At 45.1% G+C, this 14,890-nt stretch overlaps 1 protein-coding gene across 8 annotated transcripts in view; it reads left to right on the forward strand.

The window, feature by feature from the left end:
- Nucleotides 1–14,890, forward strand: part of SPIDR (scaffold protein involved in DNA repair) — a 258,654-nt gene that overhangs the window by 161,301 nt on the left and 82,463 nt on the right. For all 8 annotated transcript variants that reach the window (XM_064480799.1, XM_064480800.1, XM_064480801.1 and 5 more), the window contains one exon: nt 877–1,088. In XM_064480799.1, coding sequence (XP_064336869.1) covers nt 877–1,088 — 212 coding nt within the window. The remainder of the gene's footprint in view (nt 1–876; nt 1,089–14,890) is intronic.

The following is a 14,890-nucleotide window of genomic DNA, read 5'->3' on the forward strand; positions in this document are numbered from 1 at the left end:
TGGCGTGAGGAAATAAGGAACTCTTCCTCTTTTGTGCGTGTGGATTAAGAGGAAGCTGCTTTGACTATCAGAGTAAGGGTCTGGAGGATTGTACGAGAAGGAGGGCTCGGTAATCAGTTTCATTAACAGAGGTAGAAACGCTTCAGAGTGCTCCCCTGCCTCAAAGTGCAGTTTTAAACAGCCGTGTGATACTCAGTTCACGAGCTATGTCTTTGGCCCCTGTCAGTGACAGGGAGGCTGCCATGTAGCTAAATGGTTGAATGTGGACTTTGGAACTGGGCGCCTACTTTCTGCGGGGGGCCTTGGGCAGGATACTCAGTTCCTCTGTCTCACCGTGCTCATCTGGAGAACAGTGGTAATGATACCGGCCGCCTCCATGGCTGTGAGCATAGACATGTTGTTGTGTGGGCACAGCACACACAGAAAGTGCTGGAACGTAGCAGCCCAGCACTCAAGGTGCTGTCACCTCACAGAGACACTTCTGGACGGAGCAGTGTTTCTTAGTCACACGCGCCTGCAGAGTGCTGGCTCGAGACTGTACATGGTGGGCTCTTCACCGTAACCCTGGTCCTTCTTTTATGTTGTTTACTTTGTCCCATCGGGATGACGTCCTCATAAAACAAGGTGTTTTAGTAACAGGACTTCCTGTGTATTTTCAAAGACCTGAGATGGGCTGTGCATCCGCTGTCCCCTGGGCTCCCCTGGGCTTGTGCTCGCTGAACCTCTGCTGCAGACATGAGGTCACGCCGTGTGCTTCGTATTCTCATCTGTCCCTGGGGCCTGTGCAGTCAGAGAGGACAACACGGAAGCGTAATTACTGGGTGTCCCTGGCCAAATGAGTCAGACTGGAATTGTTCCCTTTGCCTGTCTTGCCAGGTAATAGGTGGTGGTCTCTCGGCCGAGGGCACAGGAGAAGCAGAGCAGCACGTCCCCACCCGAGCGCCCCTGAGGGATTCTCTGCTGGATGCGGTCGAGAGCCAAGGAGCTGCCACCTGGTCAGGTGCTGGGGTCCGAGTCGTGGTGCAGAGAGTTTACTCTCTTCCCTGCAGGTGTCAGCAGGCAGGTGGCGAAGACCCGCCCGGAGCTGGGTGAGTGACAGGCTCCAGTGGAGAAATTGGAAGGCTCTTCTCTGGGCAGTTTCTTGGCCACATTTGCCACAGGTCATTTTTGTTTGGTTGCTTTTTCTCTTGCATCAAAATTTGGGACGCAGTATATGACAGAGGATTTTGTCCGTTTATTTATTTATATAAAAAAATCCTACTAAAAAGTTTGTCACGTTCACTTTACCTTTAATGGTTCGTGTTACTGAAAGTAACAGCTGGTGGGGTTCTCAAGAAGCCGAGGCACGGCTGCCCTCCTGGCAGACTGCTGCAGTGCTTGTCGTTTTGTGTCTCAGAGGCCTGAGTACGTACGTGGCCCTGCGAGTGCTGAGTCTGCATCAGCGCTCCTGGCAGGACTTCTGCAGGGACAGGGATGCTGCCTCCTGCCCTGACACTGAGGTGGCCGCTGACCACAGAGGAAATACGGCTGGTGGGCCGAGGAACTACGTTTTAAATTTGATTTGATTTGATTTTAATAATTTAATTTTAAGTAGCCCCACATGGACAGTGGCTCCCTTGGTGGACAGTGCAGCTGGATGGCCAGAGAGCAAGAGCCAAACCTCTGGTCCTGGGTACCTTGCTCCAGCAGGTCGTGGGAGTGGCACCTTTTCTACTCAGATTTAGGCTCTTCCTGATTTTATGTGTTTTCAAATTGCTGTGGACAAATAGCGCTGACTGAGAGTTTATCTGCGTCAGAGGGTATGAGGTTCTCTTTCTAAGTTAAGTTGCCCTTGAAGCAGTAGGACTGATTATAAGAGACTGGAGGTACCAGTTCATTGGACAGTCCCTTTTCTGTCTCCCATTAAGAAAACACAGGTTAAGGAAATAATGATTCACAATCCTCCTCCCGTTTGGTGCCTCTGACGCTGGTCAGGAGGAGGACGGGACACCCCACCGTGTTAGTCATGAATCCTCCAGGGAAGAGCAGTTTACTTTAAAGTACTGTGAATTTCACAAGCTCCCCCTCAGGTGTAGAGCTAGAGACTGTTTCATTTGGAGTTACAGAAAACGTTTATTTTTATTTTGTTTGGAATGTGTGTGTGTGAGAAACCATTGTATCAGTCTCTAGGTTTTTAACATATCTTGTAGTTGTGGACCAGTTTTTTGCAGGACTTAAATTTGTGGTCAGTCTAAACAGAATTACCTGGGACTTTAGAGGTTAGACAGGTTTTGTCTTAGGTTCTTTGTGGTCCGTGACCATGTTAGGCTTCAGAGAAGGGGTCTGGAGTGGGCAGGGCTGCGCCAGCGACAGCCTCAGGATGGAGCCGACGAGAGGCTGTTGCCCGGCTCCTGTTTCACTTGTGAGCAAAGAGAAGAAATTGGACGGTGATCTGTGGCCACAGTCGCACATGAGCGTTCTGGGTTTGTGCCTTAGAAACCCCGGGCGTGTCGGGTGAGACTGCTCACAGCAGGCTGGCGGCAGGCTGGGTGCGAATCTCAGAAAAAAGAAAACAGCCTTCAGCTACTCGGACATAACAAGTGCACTTCTTGTTGCCCATGTGAGGTTGAAAATGGGCTGGAGGACATTCATCCCAGTTCACGGATAAGGATGCTGGGCCTCAAAGAGGTTCTTGCCTGCTGACGTTGTGCAGGTGGACAAAAGGAAAACTAATGAGATATAGAATCCCCAAATGACAGGGTTGTGGAGAATATTGGGGGCCAAAAGAAAGGGGAGGAAATTGACTTAGAACCAAGCTGTGTTCAGATTACAGCTGATCTGGGGGTCAAGTCATCCTGGAAAGCCAGCCATGAGGAGCTGAGTGGACTGTGCAGAAAAGTAACTTCTGTGGCCTTGGGTTTGAGGATGAGGCTTCTGGGATGCCTTTTGGGTACAAAAAGGTCTTATTGTATAACTGATCAGTAGTTTTGTCTAGATTACTTTGCTATAGTAATTGTCAGGCTGTCCATTGACAAGTCCTATTCAGACAGAAGTAGCGTCACACTTAGCTCTCTGCGGCGTCTCTGCTGGTGTATGTGAGGCGTGTCTGTGGAAAGCACTTGGCGCATGTGTCCTGCTGTGGCCCTGCATGTGCAACACAGCAGGGAGGAAGCACCATCAGGGGACTGGGGCATGTCGCCTGGAATAGCCTTTTCTACTTGCGTTGCGATTCCTGCCCGTTGGTAGCTTTGGGCGATGGGGCCTGGGGGAGGCTGCCGTCCCCTGCGTTACCTGCTTATCCCCAAAGAACTTTCTAACCATCAGTGAACTGAAGAGTACTCTGCTTATTGTGTGTTTTTCCTCAAGAGCCAGAAGGTACCATGTTGGAATAAATGAAGGCTTGTACAAAGAGAAAGAACTCTGTCTTACGAGACTCTTGCCACAGTGACCCCTGCTCCTGCCCAGGCCGGGCCTGATGGTTCCTGATGAAGCACCGCAGTTGAGTTTTATGTCTCACTTGGCACCTTGAGCAAACTGTCTCAGTCTGTTTGATGAGATCAGTAAAGGCTCATCTTCCGACAGCAGACAGCCCAATTTTTGTTAGCTTTGAAGTTAAAGGAAATTTATTTGAGGCCTGCCTGGCCTGAAAGAGGGTCAGATAGATTCTGTCAAAAAGCTCATGTCGTCTGAGCCATGAAATTCTATCAAAAATATACTTTAGATTTCAGAAATACAATATTTTAGAGTCTCCTGTCCATTGTTCTGGGTGACTTTCTTTAACTCAAGCTATTAAAGAAGACGTTTCTACTTGGTTTCTTCTTAAGATGTTGTAGGTCAGAGTAACAAACACAAACGTAAGTTTTATAAATCAGCTAAAATCAAAGGTAACAAAACACCAATCCGGAAGATGCTCCCTAAACTTAATCAAGCAAAGCAGTCTGCTCAGAGCCAGAACTCACCTCTATCTGGACCCACTGCTGTTGGGTGAGTATTAAACACCTGTGTGACTAATAAGACCACAGGCCTTCTTAACCCAAAGGGAGCACTGGTTTTGGGGATAATTTATAGTGGAGGAAAATGAGGCAAAGAAAATTAAGTGGGTCCCTGGTGACTCCCTCCCCGAAGCAGCAGAGTCTGCACTGAACGGCCTTGCTCCCAGTCCACAGCAGTTGCCTGAAACGCTGCCTTCCTCCCTCCCCTTCTGACGTCTTCACTTCCTTTCTTCTGGAGATATTTGACTTTGGTTCAAATGTTTAATTTCCTCCCTCAAGAGATGCACGTTCTTTCTAGCCTGTCATTGCAGAAACATTTATTATGGGAGAGTTAGTCTTTTGTGAGGGCACTGTATTCATAGAACTTGCTTAGTGGTCATGTGTTTGGACAAAACCTTTCCTTTTTAACTATTTTCTAGTTATCTTGCATTTTAGTTTTATGGAAATTCCTTGAGCTGAACTCAGGGAAAAGGCACATTTTCCTTTCTCTGTACCTTGATGCTTTGTTCTCTCTTTTCATCTTTTGACCCTTCCTTCAGTCTATAGTCTTATATTTCTTCCTCTTTTCACTCAGGGGAAAAAAAAAAACCCACCATTGTTCTGGGCCGGGTTCTGGGTCTGCCTGGGTGGCGAAGCCAGGCACCGTCCTGTACTTGTGGAGTGCGGTCTACTGAGGGTGTCCCACACAAAACAGTTAAACACAAACATATTTGTGATTTGATGGGTGTGAGTTGGGTGGAAAGCAGATGAAGGAGAATGCGTGCGGCAGAGGGAGCCTCAAGAAAGGTCCTCGACAGGAGGGAGAAGGCAGTGCCATCAGGGTGCATGGGCCAGTCAGGGGCCCAGAGGCAGGGTGGCCATAGCCTCAGAGGCCATGTGCAGGAGCTGCAGTGTTTGCCAAGGACGCCCACTGACCCCAAGGACGGTTTTACCTGTTAGGCAGACAACTTTAGCTGTGGGGTGGAAAATGTTGTGGAAAGAGGGTGGAGAGACCCAGGAGAGGCTGCTGCCATGGTCCAGGGCAGTCCAGCTCCTGAATCTCACGCGGCACCACGGGGAAACAGAGAGAATGCCTTTGAGGTGTGCAATGACTTGATAAAGGATGGGGAGGGGAATAAAGTAGAAAGGAAATACTGAAAATGGCCCTCAGTGTGATCACTTGGTTGAACGATGGGCCCTTTACTGAGATGAAGAAAACTGGTTTGGAGGGAGGCTTGAGAATTCAGTTTGGGGCATGTTCAGTTTGAGATTCCTATGAAACATCCAAAAAGAGCTGTCAGATGAAAAGTTCAGATATACAAATCTCATATTCAGAGTAGGATTTTAGGGTGGAGATAACTGGGATTTTTCAGGTACAGCTGGCTGGTAGGTATATTTGTACGTGCATTCATTTTGTTGGCTAGCTGATTCGAATAGCTTATATTTGTCCATGGTGCTAAGCTCTGGAGGCCCTGGAGGGCGTGTAGGGAGAGGCAGATGCCTCCTGCTCCTCCTCCCTATTCCCCTTCAGAGCTGTTCTGTCACAGCTAGAAACTGTCCAAGTGAGGGCAACGGATGAGACCACGTTAGGGAAATAGCAGACAAAAAGGAAAGAAGGAAAGTAGCATCAAGATCTAAGATCCTGTAGCACTGGGAGAGCGAGCAGGAGAGGGGAGAGCGAGCTAGTGACATAGCGGTGCTAGTGGCAGGGGCCCAGGATGGTGGGACTTCGCCGTGTGGGAGAGGATGGCTAAGCATGGTGCCGCAAAGATGCCTAGAAGACGAAGACTGAAACCTTGTGACGTTCCTGGGTGTCTGCACAGGTGGTGCTGGGGCGGGGGTGGGAGTTGGTTGGCCAGGCTGGAAGAGTGAGTGGGCGGCGGGGAGCGTGGACAGGTTTTGGCAGCACAGTGGAGCTGCAGCGCAGGCATTCTGTCTCTTGCTTCCAACACAGGGACCATTTTCCTTTTGAAAATGCATTGAGGTTGAGGCCAGCAGTCATGGAAACAGCAAAAGGCCTGGAATCAGACTAGTCTTAGTTCAACTGCTGATTCCACCACTTTGCAGGAAGACTTGGGGCAAATTATGTTCCCTTATTTGTGAAATTGGAATTACACTACCTTCTGTAATCAGGTTCATGATGAGGATTAAATGAGATCATGTATGTAAAACATTTACCTTGATGCTGCCCGTATACCAGTAGCACTCAACAGAGGGCAGCTCACGTGCTCTTTAAAAGCAAGTGCGAATATTTCAGAATTGTGAAATACTGATAAGCAACATTGTACAGTAATAGAAACCTAAAATAAGTGAAGACAAGACATCAGATTATGAATCAGCATGTGTGTGAGCTTGGGGTCTGCTGTCTGGCTGTGGGGAAGCTTGACTGCAGTGGTCTTCAAGCTTTGGCCAACCTCACCCCACTTGTCAGCAAATTGATGCTCATTTGCTTTAGGAAACAAGTATTTCTGTACATTCATATGTGAACTGTGACCACGGGGCTGTAGACGTTTGTCTGTAAGAAACACATTTCAAACCGCAGCCCCAGTGCTGCATCCAGTATTGGATGGTGCTGGTAACTACAGCTGGTCTAGTTTGTGTTTATCAGAGCAGTTAAATACATCCCAGACTTCTGACGGTGGAAATGAAGAATGAGGAACTAGCAGGTAGTGGGTGGGATGATTAGAGGCCTTTGTGTGTGTGTTTGGACAGGGGAGAACGACTCCTGTCTCCAGCCCGCTGGGTTCCCTGAAAAGAAGGTCCTCAGCTGTGTGCTCACCAGCCACCACTCCACCTCTTAAGAACTTTCTCTTTCTTCCTGTTACCTGGTTGGTTGAGGTGCTGGACTCAGGTCTCTTTTTCCATGTTTCAAGATGGAGTGGCAGGCGTCTTCCTGCTGGACGGTGAGGCATATGTGTCAGTGGTGAGAGCTTGGAGGGTGACTGAGCCCTTGCTCCTCCTCTCTGTCCACCACACCCTACCAGGCTGGGCAGTGATTGCATCCATTGACCTACTTAGCATCACATTTTCATACGATTCTTCTTGTTACTTGTTCTTTATTTCTGAGTGAGTTTCTCTTCTTCATGTTGTAGAAAAGTTGGAATCATTTTTCTTAAGTGTTTGAGAATTTTCATCGTGTTGCAAAGATATTATAAGAGCAGGACATCATTTTTTTAACGTATCCTCATAAATGATGTCATAGTCCATTTCTTCCTTAGGTTTTTCTTACCTGTGCTCGCTCAGTAAATTCCCTCTTAATCATTAGCTCTGCATTTGTGAGTCTTAAATAAACCCTTTAATCTCAGTTTCCTGGCTCTTAACTTTTGCTTTGTTCCTCTCTAAAACAGCTCTTGGTGGTCCTTCCCTCTGTTCTTCTCAGTTCTGCCTATTACTGGTAGTTCTTCTAATTAACATCCAGATAGTTGGTATTCTTTGCCGTTCCTCCGGTTCCCATTGTAAATCACTGTGAAGAGTGAAACAGTATCAAGTGCGTGGATCGCAGGTCTGGTCCTTGCTGCTCTTCAGCGCACACACGAAGAGATGCAGGTATGGGCCTCGACTGAAAAGAAGCTGAGGGGGTCTGTCTTATTTCTGCCCCTCTTCTCACATGCCATAGCTATTCACCCTCTTAAATTGTACAGTTCGACAGTTTTTATTGTATTTACCAGGTTGTGCAGTAACAACCATATGCTAATATTAGACCATTTTGTGACCTCAGAAGGGAACCCCATACCAGATGCCTGCCAGCTCCCCTTCTCCCAGCCACAGCCACCGCTAATCTGCCGTCTGTCTTGGTGCATTTGACTGCGTTGGGCTTTCACGTAAAGGGAGCCATACAATGTATGGTCTCTCGTGACTGGCTTCTTTCACTTGGTTTAGTATTTTCAGGGTTCATCCCTGTGGTGATATGTATCATATTTCATTTCTTTTTATGACAATGATTTCATTGTATGGAGGGACCATATTTAGTTTTCTTATTAGTTGTTGAACATCTAGTTGTTTCTACTTTTGACTAATCGGAATAGTTCTGCTATGAACATCTGTGTACAGGATTGTTCTGTGGGTGTAATTTTTCAGTTTTCTTGAGTATGTATCTAGGAGTGGAATTGCTGGGTCATATGGTAACTCTCATTCTTTGAGGAATTAAACTGTTTTCCAAAGAAACTGCACTGTTTTATGTATGAGGGGTTGAGTTTCTCCGCATCCTCATTAGCACTTATGATTGTCTTTTTTATTCTAGTCATCCTAGGGGTTATGAGGTGGCATCTCATCGTGTCTTTGATTTACATTTCCTTAAGGATTAGTGATGTTGAACAGCTTTTCATGTGCTTCTTGGCCATTTGTATACTTTGGGGAATGCCTGTCTAAATCCTTTGCCCATTTTCTTAATTGGATTATTTGTCCTTTTTTGTTGAATTATAAGAGTTCTTTTTTTCTGTATACAAGTCTCTTATCATGTATATAATTTGCAGATATTTTCTCCCATTCTGTGGGTGTTTTTTTTTTTCACTTTTTTAATAGTGTCCTTTGAAACATAAAAGTTCGTAATTTTGATGATGTCCAGTTTTTCTTTTTGCTTGTTTGGTTGCTTGTGCTTTTGATGTTTCGGTGCTATATCTAAGAAATGTTGCCCAATCCAAAGTTATGAAGCTTTTACTCATGAACTTTCTCCTGAGAGTTTCACAGTTTTCACTCTTACATTTGGGTCTGTGATCCATTTGAGTAATTTTTGTGTACAGTGTGAGGTGGGGGGTCCAGCCTCATGCTTTTACATGTGTGTATCCACCTGTCCCAGTTTGCTAAAAAGATGATTGTTTCTCTGTGGGATTTTCTTGGAACCCTTGTCAGAAATCAATTTACCATAAATATAAGTGTTTTTAGACTCTGGGTTCTTGTCTGTTGCTCTATATGCATGTCTTTTGCCAGCACCACAATGATCTTAATTACTGCAACTTTATAGTAGATCAGGGAGTGTCAGTCCTTTAACTTTATTTTTCAAGATTATGTTGGGAATTCTGGGTCTCTTATATTTACATATGAATTTTAGAATCAGCTTGTTAATTTTTATTTCTTTTGCAGTGAACCAGTTGGGTTTTTGATAGAGGTTATATTGAATCTGTATGTCAATTTGAAGAGAATTACCATCTTATCAATATTTAGTCTTTGGGTCAATAAACATGGGATGTCTTTTCATTTAATTAGATCTTTGACTTATTTCAGCAGTGATTTTGTATAGTTTTCAGTCTCCAAGTCTTGCACTTATTTTGTTAAATTTATGCCTAAGTATTTTCTTTTTTATGCTGTTGTAAATAGAATTGGTTCCTTAATTTCACTTCAGATTGTTTATTGCTAATGTATAGATATGCAAGTGGCTTTATATATTGACCTATATTCTGAAGTCTTGTTGAGTTCGATTATTAGCTCTCATAGTTTTTTAGTGGAGTCCTTAGGATTTTTTGTAAAATCATATAATTTTTTGAATGAAGATTGTTTTACTTCTTCATTTCCAATCTGGAGGTATCTTATTTCTTTGTCTTTCTTAATTGCCCTTGAAGTTCTTTTAATTCTCTTAAGGCAGAAAAATAGAAATGCTTATTTGATGCTGTGGTGCATGAACAGTCGCTCATCTTCCTACTCACTTTCCTCAGTGTCGTGAAGTCCTACGCAGACTTCATTACCCAATCTTATGCCACTTGCCTTGTGAAGTCTCCTGGAAATAGTCTCTTCCTCAGTATGGTAGAATGGGAAAAACAAATGCTGGAAAGCAGATAAACGTTGGTTTGAATTTGAACTCTGCCACGTATTAGCTGTATTTTCTTGGTTAAAGATAGCCGGGTGGGTGGGTGGATGGATGGATGGATGGATGGATGGATGGATAGATTGTCTTGACTCTCTTCATTTTCATAATGGCCCCATGCAGTTAGTACCCTTACTATCAGCCTTGTATGGTGGTTTTGAAGATTAAATATGATAATATTTATAAAATACATGTCACCAAGTAGACAGCCTTAACACTTTCTATAACTATTATAGTCCTTTGTATTGTAGTCAGGTATAGAGGTGTCAGTCTTCACTGAAAGGCTGTAAAACTCCTTGCAGGTAAGGATTATGAGGGTTAGTATTTATTATTGCATCTTCTTCAAATATTGTGTCTACTGTATATGTCCCTAAATGTATTTCAGTAGCCGTATCTCTTTTTGGCATTTGTGATAGTTTGTCTTTGTGTATCATCTCTTCCTTCAGGATGGCAGAAAATGGGTTTGTTTTCCTACCCTTTATCTCATTTTATTGGTCTCGTGTCAGGTAACAACTAGCTGGTTGAAATTTTAAATGCTTTGGTGTAGAATCAGAGCTGTAGATATTTGAAAGTAGTTATGTTCATGTTCTGTAAACACTCTGTAATACCAACCTGCTTGGTTTGAGCCAGTTCATATTTGCAGCTAACATGTGCCTTCAACACATCTTCCTAATGAGCTTACTGATGGTATCAGACAGCAACAAGAGCTCCTGTGTTTGTTCTGTTTTACATATAAAACCAGTGCACACTTGAAGGAAAAAATCAAAAGCAACAGCAGCCGTGATCTGAATACAGACAATTCTGAAAATAAAATCTTTGTAACATTAGGAAGATTCATAGCCAGGCGACTATGGTATGTGTATCCATAGTTCTAAGTTTGCATCTTAATCTGGCCTTGGTGATTCTCCAGCACCTGTTTGTTATCCATCAAGAATGGTTTCAAGGTGGCCCTATATAAAAGGCATGGAATTCTCTGCCTGTTCCTGACTTCCTTCCACTGGAAACTTTTGTCCCTAAAAGAGGTTGGAGACCTCTAATGGTCTGCACTCTGCCTTCCCATGCCTGCTGCTGTGATCTGGAGAGGTGTTGTGGTCACACCAGAACTTTCCCGTGAGCCAGACCACAGCTCTGGAACGTGTGCTCTGAGAGCACAGCGCAGGGCAGAGCGGTGGGGGACCGTCTGCAGGGGCAGCCACATTGCAGGCACAGCCCCACGGGTCTCTACAGCCAGACACACAGACGGTGAGAGCATGTGTGACACCCAGAGCCGGACGCACAGATGGTGAGATCATGTGTGACACCCAGCTTGATTTCCGAGGGAGCTGGGTTGCCCAGCCTGTTGCCCCCTTTCTCCCTGTTTGCCTCTGTTGCGGGACCTCTTCTGCCCTGCCTCTCAGCCGCTACTGGGACCCAGAGCTCTTGGGGTGGCCAGCTAGCAGTCCTGGTTGGCTCACCCTCGTGCTCACTTCTTGGCCTTGCAGTTCTGATTAGCTTGAATCTAATCCTCCCCATGCGCCGCAGAGAACTACAGCAAATGTACCCTCCAAAGCCATTCTTCAGAAGAGAGAGACACTGTGATACTTGAACAGGGACTCTCGTTCTTCCCGCCCTGTCAGCCTGGCAGTGGTATAAATGCACCTTCATGTTTATCTGCACAGATGCAAAAAGGGTATGACAAGGTACGGGGCATCTAGACAGGTGCCTAACAGTGAGAATAACGTCCAGGTCCTGTGCATTCACTGGTACTTGTCAGTGCTTCAATCAGCCCGTTCATTTGTTTGAAATTTCACTTCTCCCTTTTGACCATCTGAGGTCAGGACTATGACTCCCCTGGTTTTGGTGCAGGACCTTGAGGGTGGTGGACACGTAACAGAATGTGTGGACGGGGAAGGAGTGGCGAGTGGGAAGCTGAGGGGTGGTGTGAGGCTGTGTCGCCTCTTCGCTCAGGACCGGCCCGGCCACATGTGTGGTCACTCCTCTGTGGAGACCGGCAGGGAGGCTGAGAGGCAGGAATCACCAGGAGCACTCTGCTCTGGGACGACAGAAGATGAGAGTCCCAGCGGGTGCTGGGTGGATGTACAGGAGCAGAAGAGGGGCCTCTTGGGAGGTGGCAAGGGAGGAAGAAGAGCTGCTCTAGAGTGAGGGTGTTTATAAGGAGAAAAAAGAATCCAGTTGAGAATGACTGAAGGGGTTTAAAGCATTGGTTACAATTAATGCAGAATTAAGACAAATCAAGAAAAAAATCAATCAGCCACAGGTAGAAGATGAAAGGATGAAAACATTTAACCCAAAAAGAAATTTAATTACCTGAGGAGGGAGCTCAGAATTAAAGAAAGAAGGTCTAAGTTGTGCAGGGAAGCGGGTAGGGAGGCTCCCAGATCTAGAGTAGCTCTGACGGTCTCAGAGCTGCTCTGGGGGTCCTAGCTGTGTGCTGGCCTGTCCTTCCTCTCCTGCTGAGGACCCTTGAGTGCGGGGGTCAGAAGCTCCTGCAGGAGGGAACAGGCAGAGAGGACCAGACTGTGTTTGTACGTCGAGGGTGTAAGACAAGAGTGAAGTAAAGGTCAGGGTCTCCCAGTGTCTCACCACTTACACAGACATTTGGGAAAAACAGAGGTGACTTAGGCAGCTCTGCATCGGGAGCCTTGGCACACCGATGCACTGTAGTAACACAGTCTGTGCAGGAAACCCACAGACATTCCTGAAGTCCTGTCTTTCTGTGAGCCGTAGAAAAGTGGTAAACTGCAGTGACAGCAAAGATACCAGTAAATCTTACTGTTAAATATTTTTAAAGCAAGTAATTCCAGTTTTTATTCTGCTCATTAATGCATCATCTGCTCTTCAGGAAAGACTAGAATGAGATTTCCTGAAATGATGTACTTTGCACAAGGGTTGCTGTATTCTTGGTAGCAAGTGTCATTCATCATGGTGGATTGTCTGCCAATGTACCTTTATATTTAAGTTTTGAATTTCTTCCAGGTGCTTCCTGAAGAAGAGTATCTGGTGTCTGCTTTGGGGTGGCTGGAAGGTGGGGGAGAGTCTGGCCCAAGGATTGCAGGACAGCGATGAAGCCCCATCCCAGGGGCTCTGTGCCTTTCTCCCTGGCCCTGCTGCAGGCTTCTCCTTGGAGAGAGCACGCTCTGAACTTCCAGTGCAGACAGCACAGAGAATGCGCACTTGCACAGGGACATTCACATGTGCGCCTATGAGTAGACTTACTGGACGTGTGCGTGAGGAGAGGCTATTCCCTGTCACTGCCTGGGGAGGAACTGGACGTGGGGGCCGGTTCCCTGAATGTCTGTTAGAACATGTGGATTTTGGGTGTGCACATCACCTTTTCTTTAAAACTTTTTTTTAAATTGAGGTGAAATGTGCATAGCATAAAATTAACCATTTTAAGGTGCATAGCTCTGGTATTTAGCATATTCACAGTGTTGTGTAGCCACCACTTGTGTTTGGATCCAGCACATTTTCTGTACCCACTAATAGTCCCCCATAAACCTCCCCGCCCCCGCCAGCCCCTGGTCACCACGAGTCCGCTTTCTGGACATCTTATGTAAGTGGACCATATGGTGTGTGGGCTTTTGTGTCTCGTGTCTCACTCAGCATCACGTCTTCAGTTTGTCCATGTTGGGGCCTTTCTATTTATGGCTGAATAATATTCTGTTGTATAGATGTATCAAATTTTGTTTATCCTTTCATCAGCTGATGGACATTTGGGTTGTTTCCACTTTGAGGCTGTTATGAATAATGCTACTGTGAACATCTTTCTAGAAGTCCTTCTATGGATGCATGTTTTCATTTCTCTTGGGTGTATTCTCAGGAGTAAAGCTGGTGGGTTATATGGTAATTCTGTGTTTAACTTTTTGAGGAACCACCAGAATATTTTCTGCAGCACATGAACCATTTTATAGTCTCTCCAGCTATATATGAGGGCTCCAGTTTCTCCACATCTTCACCAACACTTGTTACTTCTTTCTTTCTTTTACTAACAACTATTGTAAGTGGTTAAGAGATATTTTTACTTCTTCCTTTCCAATTTATTTGTCATTTGTTTCTTGTTCTCACGTTGCGGGCAGAATTTCCCCCAACGGTAAGTGGAAGTAGCAAGAGAAGCATCTTGGTCTTGCTCCTGTTCGTAGGGGGAACATTCATCTTTCACGATTGAGTCCGGTGTTAGCTGTGGGCTTTTCATATGTGCCCTTTGTCAGGTTGAAGAAGTGCCCTTCTGTTCCTAGTTTGTTGAGCGTTTTTATAATGAAAGAGTGTTGGGTTTTGTCAAATGCTTTTTCTGCATAGCCTAGTCCCACCTTTTTTGAATTATGCGTCATATGTTCAGAATCAGAGAATAACTAACGTGGCGATTCTTAGTAGAGAATGTGTTGTAACCACATTGCTAAAATAATTGCTTTGAACCATCAGATTATAGAACTAGTTCAGTTCTGCTTGATCCTTCTTTGCAGTAATATTCTCTGTAATGAGAATTTACAAACATGTTCTTTAGTTTTTTTTAATTGATTTTAATAAACCTTTTAATTTAGGATAGTTTTAGATTTACAGAGATAATGTGGAGAGCTTCCGTTTACTCCGTACCCAGTTTCTCCTATTTTTTTTACTGAGGTAGAGTTGATTTACAATATTAAACATGTTTCAGGTGTGTTTCCCCTATTTTTAACATATTATACTATTATTATACACAATTGTTGAACCAATATTGATACTACTATTATTAACTGGGACTTATGCTTTATTCAGATTTCCTCAGATTTTCCCTAATGTCCTTTTTCTGTTCCAGGGTCCCATCCGTAGACCACGTTACATTTAGTTGTTATGTCGTCTTAGGCTACTCTAGGCTGTCAATTTCATAGATATTCTTTGTTTTTGGTGACCTTGCCAGTTTTGAGGATAACTGGCTAGGTATTTTGTGGAAGATCCCTTAGTTTGTGTTTTTCTGACATTTAGACACGGGTTTGAAGAGGCAGGTGGCAAGGTGAGGGCCGTTTCCACCACGTCACACCAGGGGTGCTTCCTTTTGACCCACCCTGCCCGGGCTGTTGTTGACCTCGATTACTGGCTGAGGTCATGCTTATCCGGCTTCTACACTATACAGTTAGTTTCTAAAAAATCAGTTTATATTTGCACTCTT

This window comes from Camelus dromedarius, chromosome 30 (assembly GCF_036321535.1).
Source record: "Camelus dromedarius isolate mCamDro1 chromosome 30, mCamDro1.pat, whole genome shotgun sequence".
Classification (NCBI taxonomy): Eukaryota; Metazoa; Chordata; class Mammalia; order Artiodactyla; family Camelidae; genus Camelus; species Camelus dromedarius.